This window comes from Dromiciops gliroides, chromosome 6, assembly GCF_019393635.1.
Source record: "Dromiciops gliroides isolate mDroGli1 chromosome 6, mDroGli1.pri, whole genome shotgun sequence".
Lineage (NCBI taxonomy): Eukaryota > Metazoa > Chordata > Mammalia > Microbiotheria > Microbiotheriidae > Dromiciops > Dromiciops gliroides.
The window spans coordinates 26,575,394-26,594,667 of NC_057866.1; the positions used below are offsets into that span (position 1 = coordinate 26,575,394).

General features: G+C 47.0%; 1 protein-coding gene across 1 annotated transcript in view; it reads left to right on the forward strand.

Moving 5' to 3' along the window:
- The window catches only part of ALX4 (ALX homeobox 4), a 55,758-nt gene extending 40,086 nt beyond the window's left edge, over positions 1-15,672 (forward strand). Inside the window, exons 2-4 of the mRNA XM_043973203.1 lie at positions 7,909-8,219; positions 13,647-13,775; positions 15,309-15,672. Of these exons, the coding sequence (XP_043829138.1) occupies positions 7,909-8,219; positions 13,647-13,775; positions 15,309-15,635 (767 nt within the window). The 3' untranslated portion in view covers positions 15,636-15,672. The remainder of the gene's footprint in view (positions 1-7,908; positions 8,220-13,646; positions 13,776-15,308) is intronic.
- The last annotated feature ends 3,602 nt before the right edge of the window (positions 15,673-19,274 follow it).

Sequence of the window (19,274 nt, forward strand, 5' to 3'; positions counted from 1 at the left end):
TGCCAGGCACTGAGCTAGGTGCCGAAGGGATTTGTGCTTCAGGCAGGTATCACACTGTATAATACCTGCTAGCTCTGAGTTCCTATATTGCTATAACTTTAGAGTAGGGGTCCTAAGCTGGGGTCCAGGAACTTGCTTTTAAAAATATTTAAATCATAAAAGTATGTTATTATTTCCAGTTACATATAAAGATAATTTTCAATATTTGTTTTCCCTTTTTTTGTGAGGCAATTGGGGTTAAGTGTCTTGCCCAGGGTCACACAGCTAGTGTTAAGTGTCTGAGGTCGGATTTGAACTCAGGTCCACCTGAATCCAAGGCCATTGCTTTTTCCACTGCACTACCTAGCTGCCCCAACATTTGTTTTCATAAGATTTGTAGTTCCAAATTTTTCTCCCTCCCTCCCTTCCCTCCCCCCTCCCTAAGAAGAAAGCAATCTTATATAGGTTATATGTGTACAATAAACATACCTCTGCATTAGTCATATTGTTAAAGAAGAATCAGAACACAAGGGAAAACCTCAAAAAAGAAAAAAAAAACAGCCAAAAAGTAGAAACACTATGGTTCAATCCACATTCAGAATCCACAGTTCTTTTTTCTGGTTGTGGAGAACATTTTCTATCATGAGTTCTTTGGAATTGTCTTGGATCATTGCACTGCTGAGAAGAGTCAAGTCTTTCACAGTTGATCATCACACAATGTTGCTGTTGTTGTGTACAATGTTCTCCTGGTTCTGCTCACTTCATTCAGCATCAGTGGAAAACTGTCTTAATAGAATTGGTTTCCTTTTCAGTACTATGTATTTTAATTGTATGCATTTGAAAGTGTTGTTCCAGCCCTTAGCACACAATGGGTGCTTAATAAATGCCTGTTGACTTAATAAACGCTTGATTTGAGAAGGGGTCCAAAGGCTTCACCAGGCTGCCTAAGGATCCCTCACACACACACACACACACACACACACACACACACACACTTCATAGACCTTTCTTTATCGAGAGTGTGGAATAATAGGAAGAGCTGGATAAACATCTGGATCTTAGCCCCTCCCCCTAAGTCAGACCCTAAGAGAGTGACCCTAGTAAGCGGCTACATTTCCAAAGACTCCAACACTCACAATTCTTTGAGGAGGAAGAAAATGGGGGTTCATCTAAAATATTTGGAGTTTTAGAAGACAAGGAAGGAAGAGGAAAGGAAAGGCAGGCAAGAAAGAATGGATACAAGAGTCGGACCTCATCCTATAAGTATGCCATCAAGAGCATCAACGTTGGGATATTGCCATCAGTACATTAGTCATCAGTGATACTGTCTGGAGCACTGAGGCTCATAATGACCTGAGGCTGAAGGCTATGGGAACCAAAAAAAAGTCCATTTTAAAAACTGTATTGGTGGGAAAATCAGGATGATCAAAGAAAGCCAAGGCCCCTGGCCAGTCAACAGGTTAATTATGATAGATGGAAGCGGAAATAGCTCTTCTTTAGTTTCTCTGCCAAGAGGAATGATTTTTGGAGTAGAAAGGAAGCATATGATTGATCAACAAGCATCTCCTATGTACCAGGTACTCTGGTAGGCATTGGAGCCATGAATTTAACAGCAGCCTCAGCAGCAACACTACTTCCTACTCTCAAGGAGGTTACACTTCATGAAGGGAGACATGTACATGTAGGCATATACAAGAAGAATGGTTGGAATGAAACCACTCCATCCCATTTTAGCCTTAATACCTTAACCACGTAAGAATAGGTCTCCATCAAGAAATCATTTATAGGCCTTAGAAGAAGGAAGGAAGGATATAAGCATTTGTTAAGGCACCATGATAGGTGCTTTACAAATATTTCTTTTCTTCATATAGTATTTGAATGGCTTTCAAACTTGGGAAGATTATATATCAAGAGGAAACCGACAATAGTATTACCATTCAGAAGAAATAATAACTCCACCACAGAGGAAAAGAATACTGCCTCAAAACAGTAATTGAGATATCCTGTGGCTCCCTTGAATCCGCAAGGAAAGAAGAAAGAACCCCAAAGTCAAATCAGGTGTATGTTAATGAAAAATATCTCTTTTGAACCTCACAGCGACCCTGGGAGGTAGGTGTTATTATCATCCAAATTTTACAGTTGAAGAAACTGAGATAGACAGAATGTTACGCGATTTACCCAGGGTCACAGAGCTACTAAGGGTCTAAGGCCAGATTTGAACTCAGGAAGATGAATCTTCCTGACTCCAGGCCAGGCTCTCTATCTACTGTGCCACCTGGCTGACCATTATTAATTACAAACCTCCAAACTCATAGGATTCAACAACTTACTGTGTTATATGTTAGCAGCATCAAACAACAGAAAATGCCAGTAAACATAAATGGTGACTTTTGTTAAGTTGTTTTTCAGTGATGTCTGACTCTTCATGACCCCATTGGAGGTTTTCTTGGCAGAGATACTGGAGTAGTTTAGCTATTTCTATCTCCAGCTCATTTTACAGATGAAGAAACTGAGGCAAATATGGTTAAGTGACTTGCCCAGGGTCAGACAGCTACCAAATGTCTAAGGTCAGATTTGAACTCAGGAAGATGAATCTTCTGGACTCCGGGCCTGGTGCTCTATCCACTAGCAACTGACCTCTGCTTACTCTCACTAAAAAATTTGGGGCAGCTAGGTGGCACAGTGGATAGAGCACAGGCCCTAAAGTTGGGAGGACCTGAGTTCAAATCTGATCTCAAACACTGTGTGACCTTGGCTTAGTCACTTAACCCCAATTGCCTTAAACATCTGTGGGCATCTCCAGTCATCCTGTTCTATATCTTGCCACTGGACCCAGAAGGCTCTGTGGAGAGAGTGAGGCTGGTGACCTTGCACAGCCCTTGCTCACTTAAATCCAATTCACTGTCATGGCCTTCTTCAAGGATGAAGGACAAACAACAGCAGCCAAACAAAGCCGTCAGTTTGACCCAGTTTGGTCCTGGTGCCTCTGCTGGGCTTCCTTTCCTCCTTCCTTCCTGCCAGCTCCAGGCCACCCCTGGCATCTACCTGCCATTGTTCCCCATTCATCTTCCTTCTTCCATGCACACACTCCCCAAAGATTTTAGGTCCTGATTCACACTTCCCTGCTCTTGTTCACAGAGGGCAGTGCATTTACCCCAAGATCCTTGGGCTTTGATAGTCAGGACAAGCACAGCACTGAGGTTGCCACTTCCTCCTTCTTCTCTGTCTCCCTGGTCCCACATCCCCTGCTCCCCCCCCAAAAAAAACCTTGGATGAAAGCCTCTTCAAGGCCAAAGGAAACCTGGGAATTCTGGGAAAATGTGTACCTGCCCACACATTCCAGCCCACCAACTTTCTATGGCCTTTGGTCTCTCAGCGTCTATGATCCCTGGAATGGCAATGGTTCTCAGCAAAGTGGAACTAGACTATAGCTTTTGTTCTTGGATCCCTTCCAACTCTAAAGTTCTATGTTCTATGACATTCTATGTTCTATATACTCCCGATGGAACATTCTACAAACTTGGATTGTAAAGTTTGGATTCACCTAGTTCTGAGATCCATCAGGAAGTACTCCATCCCCTCCAGAGACTGTCCCATCCTACAGCTGACTCCAGAGGATGCTGACTACTGTATTTTTAGATTTTGCTTAGAGGCCTACATGCTGTGACTGGGAAAGTGAGGTCTCCTCCCAGGAGGAGAAATCAGCTGCTGCCCCCCAGCCCATTAAGACCTTCCTAAGACACATTTCTGGACTCTGTTGCATAACTTGGCTATTCATTTTGAGTGAGACTGGGTGTTTTTTTCCCTTTAGAATAGTTTTTAAAAAATAAAATGATTTGTGCCCAGAGAAGATAAATATCTTTGCTGAAAGCTCCCAGCCAGCTGCAGTTTGCATCAGGCTGTCAGTGAAGGCTGGGCTTGGCAGACCCATCTACATCTGTGTGTGCCTGTGTGTGGGTATGTTGGGGTGTGTGTGTGTGTGTGTGTGTGTGTGTGTGTGTGTGCACATGCAATGCAGCTGCCACATCCCTGGGGGGCCTGCCTGTCTAACCAGCTCCCCAACCACCTCCTGGTTCCTTTTTCACCATCTTTAGCTCTTCCTGCCTCCAGTCTCCTTTTGCAGAAGGGGGCATTGAGCCAATGGTCATGTTACTGTGTATCTACTGATCATTTATGATGAGAGGATGCCTTTGCTTGCCTGTCTTGTGGATCTATGATCCACTCTCATTAAAGTATGGAATCCCATCTCCAAAAATAAGGATGGAGTGTCCTGGACCCTCCTCACTCATCTGTACTTAGAAGCCGATTCCCATTGTGGCCTAGTGGGTGCCAAACTTGCTCCATTAGTAACATGCTTAATAATTCATCACTGTAGTCTCAGGCAAGCCCCCATTTTTTTTTGCAGGGCAATGAGGGTTAAGTGACTTGCCCAGCATCACACAGCTAGTGTCAAGTGTCTGAGATTGGATTTGAACTCAGATCCTTCTGAATCCAGGGCTGGTGCTTTATCCACTGTGCCACCTAGCTGCCCCTAAGCACCCATTTTTAAGCCTCAGTTTTTTTTTTCATTTGAAACAAGGGCATAATAATGTTCGAGCCACTTGCTTCAGAGGGTTATTGAACAGAGCATGTTTTATAAATCTGAAAGTTCCATATAGAAATGGGAGTTATGATTTCTGAGCTTCTAAATGTTTACAGCTTTTTGGTTAAATGTACCCAAAGCCTGGGCCTGGGGAAACAAAAACAGAGTCCTGGGGTCAAAAGACATGAGTTTGAATCCCAGCTCTTAAACTCACTAGACACATGACATTAGGCAAGTCGCTTCCCTCTTTGAACCTCAATGTCCTCATCTCTAAAATGGGAGTACTAAAATTTTTATGTCACAGGGCTGTTGCAGGAAACAAATGAGAAAGTGACTATAAAGTGCTTTGTAAGCCTCAAAACCCTGCATAAAACCAACTCAGCTGAGAAACAGAGATAATAAAAACATACTACAATAGAAATTGGGCAAGCAGGAGGTCCAGTGGATAGAGAACAGTCAGCAGGACCTAAATTTAAATCTGAACTCAGACACTTATTAGCTTTGTCATCCTGGGAAAGTCACTTAACCTCGATTGCCTCCTAAAACAAACAAATTGATTGGGCCTTGATTCTCTGCCTCTTTACCATTCTCCCTGGCATATTGCTCTTTGGACTTAGGATGTTGGATGAGATGACTCTTGAGTGTCTTCTAGCCCTGAATGAGTGTGGGACTGTTCCAAAGAGTATGAAAACAGACCCATAACAAGAGCATTGTGACTGGGGCTTTGTCCCAGGGCAACCCCATTTAGAGAGTGCAGTAATTTAGCACATGTGCTCCTGGAGCAATACTTCAGAAATTAATTCTCCCTCTTACTCTACTGAGTTGGTCTTAATTCATCCTTGTAATCTTTTTTCATATTATGAATTACAAAGTTTATTTGAGAGAGAATTCATGTCACTTGTTCCAGAGGTGATTTGTGCCCCTGCCCCCAGGCACACCAGAATCTCTAGTCCTTTTCCTTTCAATTATTCCCTGAAGTTTGGAGTGTTCTTTGAGCATAACTTTGGTCCAATGGGTTTTCCAGCCAAGATCAGAGCTGAGAAATTAAGATGATGGCTGTAGGGGTAACTGTGACTTTGGCCACAGGGACAGGGGCTCCTGTTTTCTATGATTCTGTGTTAGGAGAGACTCATGGGGCAGCTAGGTGGCACAGTGGATAAAGCACCAGACCTGGATTCAGGATGACACAAGTTCAAATCCAGCCTCAAACACTTGACACTTAGTAGCTGTGTGACCCTGGGTAAGTCACAACCCTCATAGCCCTGCAGAGAGAGAGAGACAGAGACAGACAGAGAGATACAGAGAGACAGAGACAGAGACAGAGACAGAGACAGAGACAGGCTCAGGAAAGCTAAACAAAGCTTTGTCCCATTGGCAAAAAAACCATTATGAGCAGGCATCACATGAAAAGATAGGAAGTGGGGGCGGCATAGCAGTAGGGAGTATTGTGGTGAGAATGCCGGGCTTGGACTCAAGAATTCTGACTCTTCTGTAAATCACTTCACATCTCTGAGGCTCAGTTTTTTCCATCTGTAGAATGGGGTTAGGAGTGATTTCAGTATCTGCCACAACGGGGCTTTTGTGAGGAAAACACTCAATCCTTCATTTGATGATCCTTTAAAAAAATTTAAATGAGTAAAAATCCATTTTCTCTCCCTCTCAACCCATCCCCACTGGAAAAAAGAAAGAAAAAGAAAACAAAAACCTTTCAACCATCAACTTAAAGCAACTCTTATGTACTAGATACTGAAAATACAAAGACAAGAAAAATGAAACAGTTCCTGCCCTCCAGGAGCTTACATTAAATCTAGAGAAACAGACTTTATACATTTGAGTAAATAGAAAATCTATACAAAGTAGACACTTTGTAACCGTTAATGGCAATTGTTACTCCAGGGCTGGGTGTTGGGTGTATCCTCATCATCTCTCTGGGGCTCTGGAGAGGCAGAGGTCACTAGAGCCACTTTCCCTTTCTGGGTCTCTCACTTCGCCTCTCTGAGGCTCAGTTTCCCCAACAGTAAAATGAAGAAGGGTTGGAGTGGATGAATTCCAAGGTCCCTCCCAGTTCTCCATTACTGAGCCTCTGATCCATCTGTAAAATGAGAAAGTGAGGCTAGGTGATTTCTCATGTTCCCTGCTTGATGGGGATGGCTGCAGGCCAGTGTCCACCAGCTGTGTCCAAATGAAGCCAGATGTGACAGACTGTCAATTAGCTCTGGGAAAATGCACAGGGAGGGAGTCTGTCAACCCAGTACTGTCCATGGGAAGATCCTCAATTTACACATGAGTATCCCTGGCTGGCAGAGGAACCAGGGAATGGGCACTGTCTTCAATTAGGAAACATGACCCACTGCAATGAAAACAAAAATATCTTTCTATCTGGTAATGAGCAAGACTGGGGAGAGACACCAGAAGGATGGCAATATTGGTCCCCTCAGTCATTGTTAATCTCTGCCCAGGGACAGGGTACATGCAGCTGGTTCTAGGGTGGAGCAGAAGGTAACCATTGGACTTTCTCACCATCATCCCACCAAAAAAAATGGCCACAGTGAGCCAAGCAGGAAGTGAGGAGGAATCTCAGGCACCACTAGAATGCTGCCCATTCCCAAAGTCCTGGCTGGAGTAAAAACATCATTGCTCTCTGTGCCTCAGTTTGACCACCTGAAGACAGAGACAGTGTCCATAGGTCACCCCCTCAGAGAAACATTAGGGAAGGACATGGTCCCAAAGACCCAGCAACTGAAAAAGGTCAGGGGCTAAGAGGCCATGGGTTTCATGGCATGGGCTACTCTGATCATAGAATCATGGATTAGAGGTGGAAGGGTCTTCGGAAGTCACCTAGTTCAACACTTTTGATTTTCCTGATGAGGAAATTGAGGCACAGAGAGGGGATATAACTTTCCCAAGATCACAGAACTAGGATTTCAAATCAGATCCTCTGAATTCAAATACAACAATCTTTGCACTGTATAACAAAGTCAACAGGGAAGGGTCATGGGGATGAGATAGCCTCAACCTCATGGTATGGGGAGTTACTTCTCTATCCTCCTTCCTCTCTCAATCTTCACATAATTGGAGCCATGGCTCAGGTCTCAAATCCAATGGTGACTAGCCTGGGTGTCCATGGTCAATTTACTAGATTTCTCTGTACCTCAGTTTCCCCACCTGAAAAAGGGGATAATACCATTAGTAGTAGTTAGATCTTGAGAATGCTATGAGGAAAGCAATTTGTCAACCTGAAATTCATGGAGAAAAACATAATTTTATTGTCATGATCAGCCTTTTGGTTACCTGCTTAATTGTCCCTCTATTTTCTTCCTTTTCTTCCTCTCTGCCTACTCCCTCAGCCAAAGAAAGTTCCTTGGGAGAAACTGAGATAGCACCCAACTCTGACCCAGTGGGGATGGACAGCAACTACCTCGGTGTGAAGGAGGCTGGGGTGAAGGGCTCCCAGGACAGGGCTGGCACTGACCTGCCCAGCCCCATGGAGAAAACCGACTCAGAAAGCAACAAGGGGAAAAAGCGACGGAACCGTACCACCTTCACTAGCTACCAGCTGGAGGAGCTGGAGAAGGTTTTCCAGAAGACCCACTACCCAGATGTCTATGCCCGAGAGCAGTTGGCCATGAGGACGGACCTCACTGAGGCTCGGGTGCAGGTCAGTCTGGCATGGGGTCATGGAGGGGAGGGAGGACAATCTGAGGGGCTCTCTCAGGCTGAGAATCCAAGTTGACTTGGTCAAGAGGTCAATCACTTATACCTGACAGGGGCAGTGTGAGGGAGGGGCGAAGAAGGCATGGGCCTTACCTTTGAGGGTCTCACACTGATGAATTAGAAGTGACACGAAAGTCACAGAATCTCATCGTGGGAAGGGCATGTCTAGTTCATGTCCCTTCCATTAAAAATAGAAACATTAAAAAAAATTTTAAATGGAAACATTTTGAAAGCCTTGTCTATCTAAGGGGGTAAAAATATTACCCCTGGAAAACTGACATACATTATATTATTGATTTTAATCTTCACATTGACTTTATGAGTTAGAACAGGGATTATTATGCCCATTTGGCAGATGAGAAAATCAAGGACCAGAGAGGAGAAATGATTGCCTAAGGTTACCCAGCTGATTGGTTGCTGAGTCCAAACTAGCCCTCCTAATTCAAAGCTCTTCCACTTACCCCGGTGTCTTCAATCAACTACCACCTCTTTTTGCTGAATGAAGACATCCAGTTAAACCCAAATGTAGGAGGCGGAGGGAGTGGAGTGATACAACATAACACTGTGAACATTGATAAAACTCCTAGTGTGTGCTCAGCCCTGGAGGATGTAATTAGATAAGGTCTAACTTCTGCCTTCCCTGCATTTCTTGGAGAGTTAAAAAACACACTGCTATGTGAGGGCTTATGGGGAAGGTGGTTACCAATGGGAGGGAGCCAGGGAAAACTTCCTAAAGGAGATGACATTCAATCCAGGATTTAAAGAATGGCTGAGGATACACAAGGCAGAGGGGACCAAGCAATGACATGAAAGCAATGCATGGTCAGGATGCTGTGGTTAGAGCCCAGAGTGTGTGAAGAGAAGGATGTGAGATAAGACAAGAAAGAATGGCCCCAGATGGTGGATGACCTTGAATGCCAGGAAAATTCATTAGAATTCAACTCTATTAGACAAGTTTCTTGGGGGAGGTAAAGTCAAAGTAGGGCTCTAAAATGAAGAAGGAATATGAATTGGAGGAAAAGAAGGCTGGGGAGGACTAAGTGGAAGGAATAGCCCATGACAATTATAAGGAGGCATCAGCCTTTCATTAAGTACCTGTTGTGGGTCAGGCACTAACCTGGGACCCAAGGACAAAAGTGAAAACCATTCCTGACCTCAGGGTGCTTACATTCTACTAATATTATAACATGGAAGTTGATAGAGAGGAAAGATCACTGGGCTAGAAGTCTGGAGACTTGAGTCCCAAACCAGACTCTGCCATCAATGAAGGAACAAATGAGTCAATGAATGAGTGAATGAACAAACGAACTAACGAATGAACGAACGAACGAATGAATGAATCACTATGTGCCAAGAACTGTGCTAAACATTGAGAACACAAATTCAGAAATAATGGCAGTCACTTGGTATCAAAGTGTTTACATTCTAATAGGGGGAGGGGAGAAGAGAGACCAGGGAAGTCACTCTCTGAATGATACAGGGGAAATCACTTTACAGTTGTGCCTGTTTCCTCATCAACTTGTGCGTGGATGTATCTGTATAAATGTGAGTGTGGATTTCAAGCATACACATACACATATATATGTATATATGGATTGTGGATATATCACATCTATAACATTACATATAACATATATTATATATGTGATATATTAAATAACATTATATCTACACTATAATATATAAAACACATTTTATGTCTCTATATACAACATATACATGTGTGTGTAAACAATCATATACTTACACACACATGCTACCTCTGAGTTGAGATAGGAAGTGGATGCTCTTCTCTGCCTTGAGAGAAGGGACTACTGGATGACCAGATGAATTCCACTCCATGTGCAGCCTAGGGACTCTCCTGCTGGGGACCGAGGGGTGCCTGGAGCCAAGCTAAGGAGGACAGAGATAGATAGAGGAGGAGAGCTGGACTTCCTAGGAAGGAGCCTGGCGTTTGGCTGCTCTCCAAATGCTGGAGGGGCCTCCTCTTTGCCTGTCTAGGATTCCAATCTCCGCAGCTGGTGTCTGAAGACAATAAGGCCTCCCCATCCCTGGCCCACCCCACCCTGGCCCCAGTTGGGTTGTGGTTAGTGTGAGCTCTGCCAAGGCACTTGGTTCCTTGCACAGCCCAGCCCTCCAGAGAGGCCTGTGTTGAGTGGGTCTGAGCTTGGGGCCGGGGTTCAGAGGCGTGGTGGTCTCAAAGCTCAGGATTTGAGAACTTCGGCAGCTTCGGGAGGGGACACTAGCACTGATGAAGACCAGACGCTTAGAATTCTTAAGGTCCTGAATTCTAGAACAGAGACTTGGGACATCTACATGATTCTAAAGGACTTGGGAATGTGGCTTGGGAGGGGGAGGGGGAGGGAGTCTGAAAGCTAAGGATTTGACTCCAATTAATAAGGATGTGCCAGACACTCCTTCCCTAACGGGAGATCCTCTCCACTCCTGTGCCCTATAAATTGAAACTAGGTTTAGAACCATAGAATGGCAAGAGTTCAAAGAGACCTTAGAGTATGAGCTGGGAGTGAGCTGGGAATAGAGAGTCAGAGCTGGACAGAAGCCTGGAACATAGAATGTAAGAACCGTTGGGGAACTTAAGACATAGAACATAGAATAGAGGAGCTGAGCAGGACCCTAGAACAGCCATTCCCACTCTTTGCTCCCCACCCCAATACACACACACACACACACACACACACTCACATACACACAGATAGTCATCTCCACCTGCCTTTTCCTCCTTGCACACTCATTTAAGATTGACAGAGCTCCCTTGGTGGGACCCTTATCCCTTCATTTCCCACAGATATCTTTATCTCCATTAGCCCCATTCATCCTCCTCCTTAACCAGCACACTAATATTCTTCTCCCACATGCCCATGTCTTTCTTCTGATTTTCTCTCCACATTTTACCTTCTCTTCTCACCTCACCTCCTAAACTCCTCTCTTCCCCTGATCACTTGTCTCCTCTCCTTCCTCCTCCTCCTCCTCCATCATCAGAAAAGGCAGACACCCCCCTGCTGCCTTCTGCCCCACACATCTGAACAACCCTCCTTTCTCAAGGCAGTTTCTGGGCTAAGACCTCATGTGTCAGGGAACTCCAGTCCCCCAGGCCCCTTCCAGACACCACCTATTCCTAATTCCCTCCCGTGAGGGACCTAAGACTCCAGCAAATAGGAAGGGAAGCTTCAGCGGCTGCTCATATTTTCCTCCTAGTCTCTTTCTTCCAAAAAGGAAAAAAAAACCCTTGCAATATATCTTGATGCCTCTCATCCCCCTCCTCATGTAGCCCCCCCCCCTGCCTCCCCTCAGCTTCCCCCACATAAAACCCTGGGAGGCTGAGGCAGGAGGAGCGGAAAGACTGAGCTAAGCCTGCAGGAAATTAAACATGAAATGAAAACAAGCTTTGGCTATTCACTCTCTCATCCTGCCCTCCACCCCCCATTCCAGGCCACTGATAAAACGGGATCCAGTTTCATCGGGAGATGAAGCCTGGCTCTGTGCTCTGGGCCCTGAGGGGTGGGATGCAGGCTGGGAGACCAGCCTGGGATGTTCATTGTCCGGAAGAGGCAGGGGATGGGCCAGGATGGTACCGAGGCACAAGTGAAACTCGGTGAGCAGAGTTAGGGGAAGCCTATGGGAGAGGGAGCCACGGGAGGACATGATGGATGTCTTCAGGAACTTGAAAGACTGTCTTAGAGGAAGGGGTTAGACTCGTTCTTCTTAGTCCCAAAAGGCAAGGCTAGGAACAATGGAGAAAAGTTTAAAAGAGGTAGATTTAGGCTAGATATCAAGGGGAAATTATTCTTAACACTAAGGGTTATTTTCAAGGTGCAGTGGGCTGCCCTGGGAGGCAGAAGGTTCCTCCTTCCTAGAAGTCTTTAAGCAAAAGGTGGATGTCAGAAGTGTCACAGTGGGGTTTGGGTTACATCACTCTGTGACTAAAATTCTGGTCTCAACTCTACCTCTCACTAGCCAGCCATTGCAACCTTGGGTGCATTGCCTCATTTCACAGGATTGGTATATAAGGATCAAGTGAACTGGGAGATAGAGGCAATTAACTTTTTGCTAGAATCCCCTTTTTTGTTTTTGGTGGGGCAATGAGGGTTAAGTGACTTGCCCAGGGTCACACAGCTAGTGTCAAGTGTCTGAGGCTGGATTTGAACTCAGGTCCTCCTGAATCCAGGGCCAGTGCTTTATCCACTGTGCCACCTAGCTGCCCCCTAGAGTCCTCATTTTACAGATGAAGAAACTGAGGCTCAGGCAGATGATGTCTTTTGTGTCCAAGCTCTGCTTCTCCTTTTCTTTACTATGCCCCCCCCCAACCCTTTTGCCCTTTTCCTGTATTTCATCCTTCCTGGTGGTGTCTCCTCAATCCAAAGGAATCTGAGGTCATCTTTCTAATCAGCTCCATTTAGATGCAAAAAGTTATCCTTGGACTTGAAGCTGTCTCTTCCTCACTTTCTTTCCTCCACACCCCCCCCCCCCGTCCCCTCCAGCTCCCTCCAGCCCAGAGTTTCACAGTTGTCAGAAATCTCTGACACCCTGGGGACTCAAAGGATTTGGATCTAGAAAGGACTTCAAAGGTCACCTCGTGCACCCCCTCCTTTCACTGAGGACCTAAACCAAGTCCAGAGGGAGGCTATGACCTGCCCCAAATCTCGCTGATAAGGTGCAGAGCACACGTTTTAAAAGCCACTCCTCTGATTCGACATCCAGAATTCTTTTCACTACAACAAGCTGCCTCATTTAGAAGCGCCCCCACCTGAGTTAGGAATTCCCTCTACAACATCCGGAAACAAGTCTCTGCTTGTCACCAGTGACAGGGTGCTCCCTGCCTCCCAAGGCAACCCATCCATTGCTGGACTGCTCAAACTGTTGGGCCATCCAGCGAGTATCTTTGTCCCTGTAACTTCTGTCCATTGGTTTTAGTTTTGTTTGCCACTCCTGGCCAAGGAAGAAGAAGATGATGATGATGTCACCATCACTGACAACAACATGGTAGCATTTCTATGTCAGAACTTGAAGGTTTGTGAAGCATTCTACCTATGTCATCTCATTTCATCTCTACAACAACCCTTTGGGGCAGGTCCTATTATTAACCCCACTTAACAAATGAGGAAACTGAATCCGAGTGAGGTTAAGTGATTTGGCCAGAGTCACATAGCTATTAAGTATCTGTGGCAGAATTTGAATTCAGGTCTTCCTAAATCCAAGTGCAGGGCATCTAGCTATAAACCTGATCAAGTCTAAACTGGAATATTCTGAGATTCTCAAAAGGATTAGGGGAACACACAGGATAGGGCCCTCAGACCCTGACCCCTAGGGATCCCATCTCTACCCCACTCCCCACACATCCTTCTATCCTTAGGTCTGGTTCCAGAACCGGCGGGCGAAATGGAGAAAGCGGGAGAGGTTTGGACAGATACAGCAGGTTCGCACCCATTTCTCCACAGCTTATGAGCTGCCCCTTCTTACCAGAGCTGAGAACTATGCCCAGGTGAGTGCTCAGCCCCAGCCCCAGCCCCAGCCCCTCTCACTCTAAGATTAAGCATCAAGTATGGGAGAGTTTCTCCCCGAACCCTCATTTGCTGTTCTTTGGAACAGAGGCCTGCTCTTTCCATTGTGATAAGTTCTTTGAGATCCTGGCTCCAAGAGCATGGGGGAGGATGGAATATTGGGGGTTATTGGGGGAGGGAGTGGTTGGGATTGAAAATCAGGTTCCTAGGAAGTTTATCCTCATCCCAAAAGGGATGTTGTGCCAGGGGTGTGTGTGACAGATGGCTCAGTCTCCTCTCTGTGCTTACAGAGCTTTGGGGGATCTAGAAGGCCAGAACCTGGCCAGGCCTTTGGGAAGGAAACATTAATCTCTCCATCTTCCCCTTCACCTGACATTGTCACCTTCTGGGACATGGAGAGCAGCCTGACTGCTGGCTATCTCACAGAGGAAGCCCCTCTTTCTGGCCTCCTCTCTGCCCTGCCCCGCTTTGCACCCCCGCCCAGCTGTAGCTCTTTGTTGGCTGAAGTGAGTGCCTGGGCTGAGCCAAGCTCCAGTGTCTGTGCAGGCTAAGGGTTAGCGGCCTTCCCACCCCCAAGAGGTGGCCTAGAGAACTTGGTTCCCAGGGAGGGGGGCCCTGAAACCTGGGGGCTTCTGGAAGCCTTGCCCCTCCAACCTGGCCTCCATTTTCCAAAGCCCCCAGGCTCCCAACCCAGATGCCGGGCCTGCTTTCTGCAAAACCAGGAGGTCAGCAAAGTTGGACGTTGGTGCTTCCAAGCTCCCTGCTCTGGGCCCCTTCCCCCTCGCTGATCCCTGGCTTTCTTTAGATGCCTCTCCTAGATCCCATTCCCTTCTCCTATTTTCAGAAGACATTGGTCTCAGCTGATCATCAGCTAATAAAATCTTAGTGACCTCAGAAGCCACCTAGTCCAGCCTCTTTCCCATTACAGAAATCCCCTCCACAACATCTACAACAGGTATTTGAGAGACACCAGGGAGGCAGACCAGTTGCTTTTTAGACCCTGGTTCTGTGGCTGATGTTTACCTGCCTTCCCAGAGTCACTATCCCATAGTCTTTGAGATCCAAAGTTTCTCTCTCTTTCTCTGTCTCTCTGTCTGTCTCTCTCCCTTCCTCCCTCTCTTCCTCCCTCTTCCTCTCCCTCCTTCTCCCTCCCTCTCTCTCCCCTCCTCTTTCTTCTTCTTCTTCTTCTTCTTCTTCTTCTTCTTCTTCTTCTTCTTCTTCTTCTTCTTCTTTTCTCCTCCTTCTCCTCCTCCTCCTCCTCCTCCTCCTCCTCCTCCTCCTCCTCCTCCTCCTCCTCCTCCTCCTCCTCCTTCTTCTTCTTCTTCTTCTTCTTCTTCTTCTTCTTCTCTCTCTCTCTCTCTCTCTCTCTCTCTCTCTCTGGCACTATGACAAATACAGTGGCCAAGATGTTCCAGTGTTCCTCAAATGACACTATTCCATTCTCTATCACACAAAGGCTCCCCTGCCTGGTCTTCTAGGAGCCAGCCTGTGATTTCTTTCTTCCGTCTTCCTAGATCCAGAACCCATCTTGGATCGGTAACAACGGAGCAGCTTCACCTGTCCCAGCCTGCGTGGTCCCCTGTGATCCAGTGCCCACCTGCATGTCTCCCCATGCCCATCCCCCTGGTGCCAGTGCTGGCGTCTCTGACTTCCTGAGTGTCTCTGGGGCCAGCAGTCACGTGGGCCAGACACACATGGGAAGCCTGTTTGGGGCCGCTGGCCTCAGCCCTGGCCTCAATGGCTATGAGCTCAACAGTGAACCTGACCGGAAGACCTCCAGCATCGCAGCCCTGCGGATGAAGGCCAAGGAGCACAGTGCGGCCATTTCTTGGGCCACATGACAGGGCCCCTCATGCTTTCCCCCTACCCCCTTCCCCTGCCTCGGGGCATTGGCCAAGCCCCTGGTCCCCAGGCCAGCTGCCAATTCGACTCCCCTCATTGCCCAAGGCCCTGGAAGCCAGGGTAGTTTCAGGAAGTTGGGAGAGCACTTTTAGCTGCCCAAGGTCTGGGCTGATTGAGTCCTCGTGGACTTCCTGATGGGCAAGGGAACAGGCCTGGCCTCCCCTCACTCTGAGGCTCTTGTCCCACCCGCTCTGGGTAAAAAGGCAGTAGAAAAAGTCCTGTTGTCAAGTTCTGAAGCTTTCCGTTCATTGGAAACAGAGGCCGCCTCTCCACAGTCTGAGCTCCAATCCCCTACAAGCAAATTCCCGTCCAGACAGGGCCTGACCCAGGAGTGGAGACCATCCCTAGCTGTGACCCATCCTGTCCCGTAGCATAAGTGCCTTTTCTAGAATCTCCTGATGGATGGTTACTATGCAGCAATGAGACATTTCCCACCCACTCCTCCATCTCCCCTCCTCTCCCTGAAAAAACACAAGTGCCTGCCTCTGAAACCCAGGGTTACCTGCCTTTCTCTGCTGCTTTCACATTTGCCAAAGCCCAGACTGGGTAATTGACTGAGACTCCCTTAAACTGGACACTCACTGGGAAGGAGGGGTTGGTTGCCTTTGTGGGGGCGGGAGTGGGGAGTCACAAGAAGAGCCAGGCTTAGAACTGATGGGATGCAGATTGGGTCAGGGAGGACAGGAGGTTGAGGTGAGAGGCTGGGACAGAAGGATGGACAGACACCCAGGGAGACAGTCTCCCTTTGTCCTCCTGTCTAAAAGACTGAGTGCTAAGAATCAAAGGGGGATAAAGTTGGGGAAGAGAAAGTCCAGACTCAGGGGATGGGCAAAGAGGAAAGAGGGCTGCACTTTCCATGTCACTGAATCTAAAAGAAAAGGACATTAGTAAGGAAGAGCAAGCTGTTGTGTGTAGAGGAAGTCCCCAGAGTAGTAATGGGCTGGTACCAAGAGTACAAAGACACTGGGATGGGGGAGGCGAGTCCTGGAGAAGAGCAAGGGACAGATAGAGAGAAGCTGGATCCTCTTCATCCTCATTTCTCAGCCTGCCCCAACCCCCAAGTCTGGGAGACAGGAGGGAATGAAGTTACTTCTGATCCTCAGCCAACTGAGGCAGCTAGGGCTAGATCCCCTAGAGATGCTCTAGAGACACTAGCTCTAGGTCGCCGGGGGAGATAGACTAGGCCTTTTCAGTAGAGAACCAGAAGGAAAGCTTTGTATTCTCTTCCTACTGATGGGGACTTTGGAATGGCATCTCCAAAGGCCATTTGGTCCCTCCTGTGCCTCCAGGCTGTGCTGCCCACCAACCATCTCAGATCAATTCCATTCTTTTCTTTTCCCCCTGTTGGCATTCTTCCAGCAGCTCCTAACTTATTCTGCCACAGCGTTCTTTCATCTAGCCCCAGTGCTACTCATAAAAGTTGAAATTCATACTCTCCTGACCCCAGATAAAATAGTTATTATCTTCATAACAGCCCTTCACATACTTGAAGACCTTTCAATGAATTCTTCCTCCTTCTCTTCTTGGGTAGAAAGAACCCCCTAACCTTTTAGCCTTTCCTTGGAGCTTCCATAAATGGAATCAAGTGTTTCAGGCTAAGGGGATGGCTCCTGACTCCTTACCCTACCCTCTGTGCAGTACCATTTGGCCAGTGGTTGGATGCTGATACCGGGGACCCTTGAGGGGGCTAGATAAAGTGACCGCTTGTTTCTGTGAATGGCTCCTTTTCTGCCAAGCAGTTGGATATAGCTAGACCAGATATAGACAATCATCATCAAAACCTGTCAGCCTACTTGTCCAGGTCCAATCCCCACCGAGATCAGCAGCTATCACTATACTTACGAGAGTCTCCTCCCCCATCCTGGTTCCCCTAACTTGAGGCTAGAACCCTTAACCCCACAGTGGCAAGTCTGGAGTGGAGCCCACATCGGCTGCTCTGCATTCAATTCAAGCCAATTCAAGTCTTTGCTATCCAATATAAGACGCCTACAGGAAGGGACCTCGGAGGCCACTCATTCAAACCTACTCGTTTTTATAGGTAAAGAAACGGAGACCCAGGGAGATAAAGTTACTTGCCCACACCGGTAGCAATTCTCAGAAGTTGGATCTGAACACACACCTTCTGCCTCCAAAATCAATACTCTCTCAGGTCCCCATTTTTTTTTTTGCGGGGCAATGGGGGTTAAGTGACTTGCCCAGGGTCACACAGCTAGTAAGTGTCATGTGTCTGAGACCGGATTTGAACTCAGGTACTCCTGAATCCAGGGCTGGTGCTTTATCCACTGGGCCACCTAGCCACCCCCCAAAATCAATACTCTCTACAAGGGTGAGGCTTGATGGGGGAAGAGGTACCACAGAGAATTTGCTCTCCTCAAGGAGCTCATGAATACTGGGGTGGTGCGAGGAGAGAGCAAATGTACTATTATTATGATAGAAAGGAGGGCGAGATCAGTGCAAAGGAGAAATTCAAGCAAAGTGATACGAGGTATTTGAGAAAGGAGGCATTGCCTTCGTGAGTTGGGGGTAGGGAGAAAGGCAGAAAAAGGCTTTCTGGAGGATTTAGCATCTATGTTGGACTTTGAAGGAAGAGAGAGACCCCAGTAGATGGAGGTGAAGGTCTGGAGACAGGAGAGGGGTAACAGAAAATATTCCAGTTTGGCTGTAATATAGCATATGTAGAGAGGAGTCGTTTGAGACAGAGGCTCTCTTGCGGAAGCTGAGTCCCCATCACCCTTTTGAAATATTGTTTCCTGCCTCAGTTGTAGACACTGGAATGTTACCTCCCTCTTTGCCTAGTCTCCCAGGTCTTCTTCTCAGGTGAGGATCAGGAATGGCTCTGAAGTGAAGGGGTAATCATCATAGAGGAAGGCAATTCTGACTCTGATCTTACCCAAGGATCATATTCATTGAAAAGTCCCACAAATAGTACTCACTAGACAGTCCCCTTTCTCTCCCCGCTCCCTGCCCCCCAACCCAGGAGTGGTGGGTCAGCTGCTTGTAGGTTCAGATGCCCGCACATACGATCCTAGATCTAGAGTTAGAAGGTACCTCTAGGTCCAACTCTCCACCCCATTTTACAGATGACGAAACTGAGGCTTAAGGAAGTTGAGACTTGGCTAAGGTCAGAAGTGAGACTAGAATTCTGATTCCAAATCTTGCACTTATGCTACCTATGCACAACTCATCAGGACCCAGGTGAGAGGAGACAGATTCCTCCTGATCTACCACCCCCGGAGAATGTGTGCCTGAGGGTCTCCATGGATGAATGGGGAATCTGAGGCACAGTGAGTTGAAGAGATTCACCCAAGATTATTCCCAAAAGGCCAAACTAAGATGGGATCTCTAGTCTCACCAGTTGTTACTTAGTGATCTCATCCAGAGACAAGTCGGAGGACGGTTGGAGAAGGGAAGAAAGAACAGGAACTGGCCCTTCAGTGGGCTGCAGCCTCAGAGCTGATCTTTGCTGAGGTGAAAAGTGTCTCTTTGACCCTCTGGGATTAAGTGTTCTTGGACCTCATCTTTGAGCAATGGCCCATTGAAGGAGCTGGGAATGAAGCCATTTCTAGGCTCTAGTCACA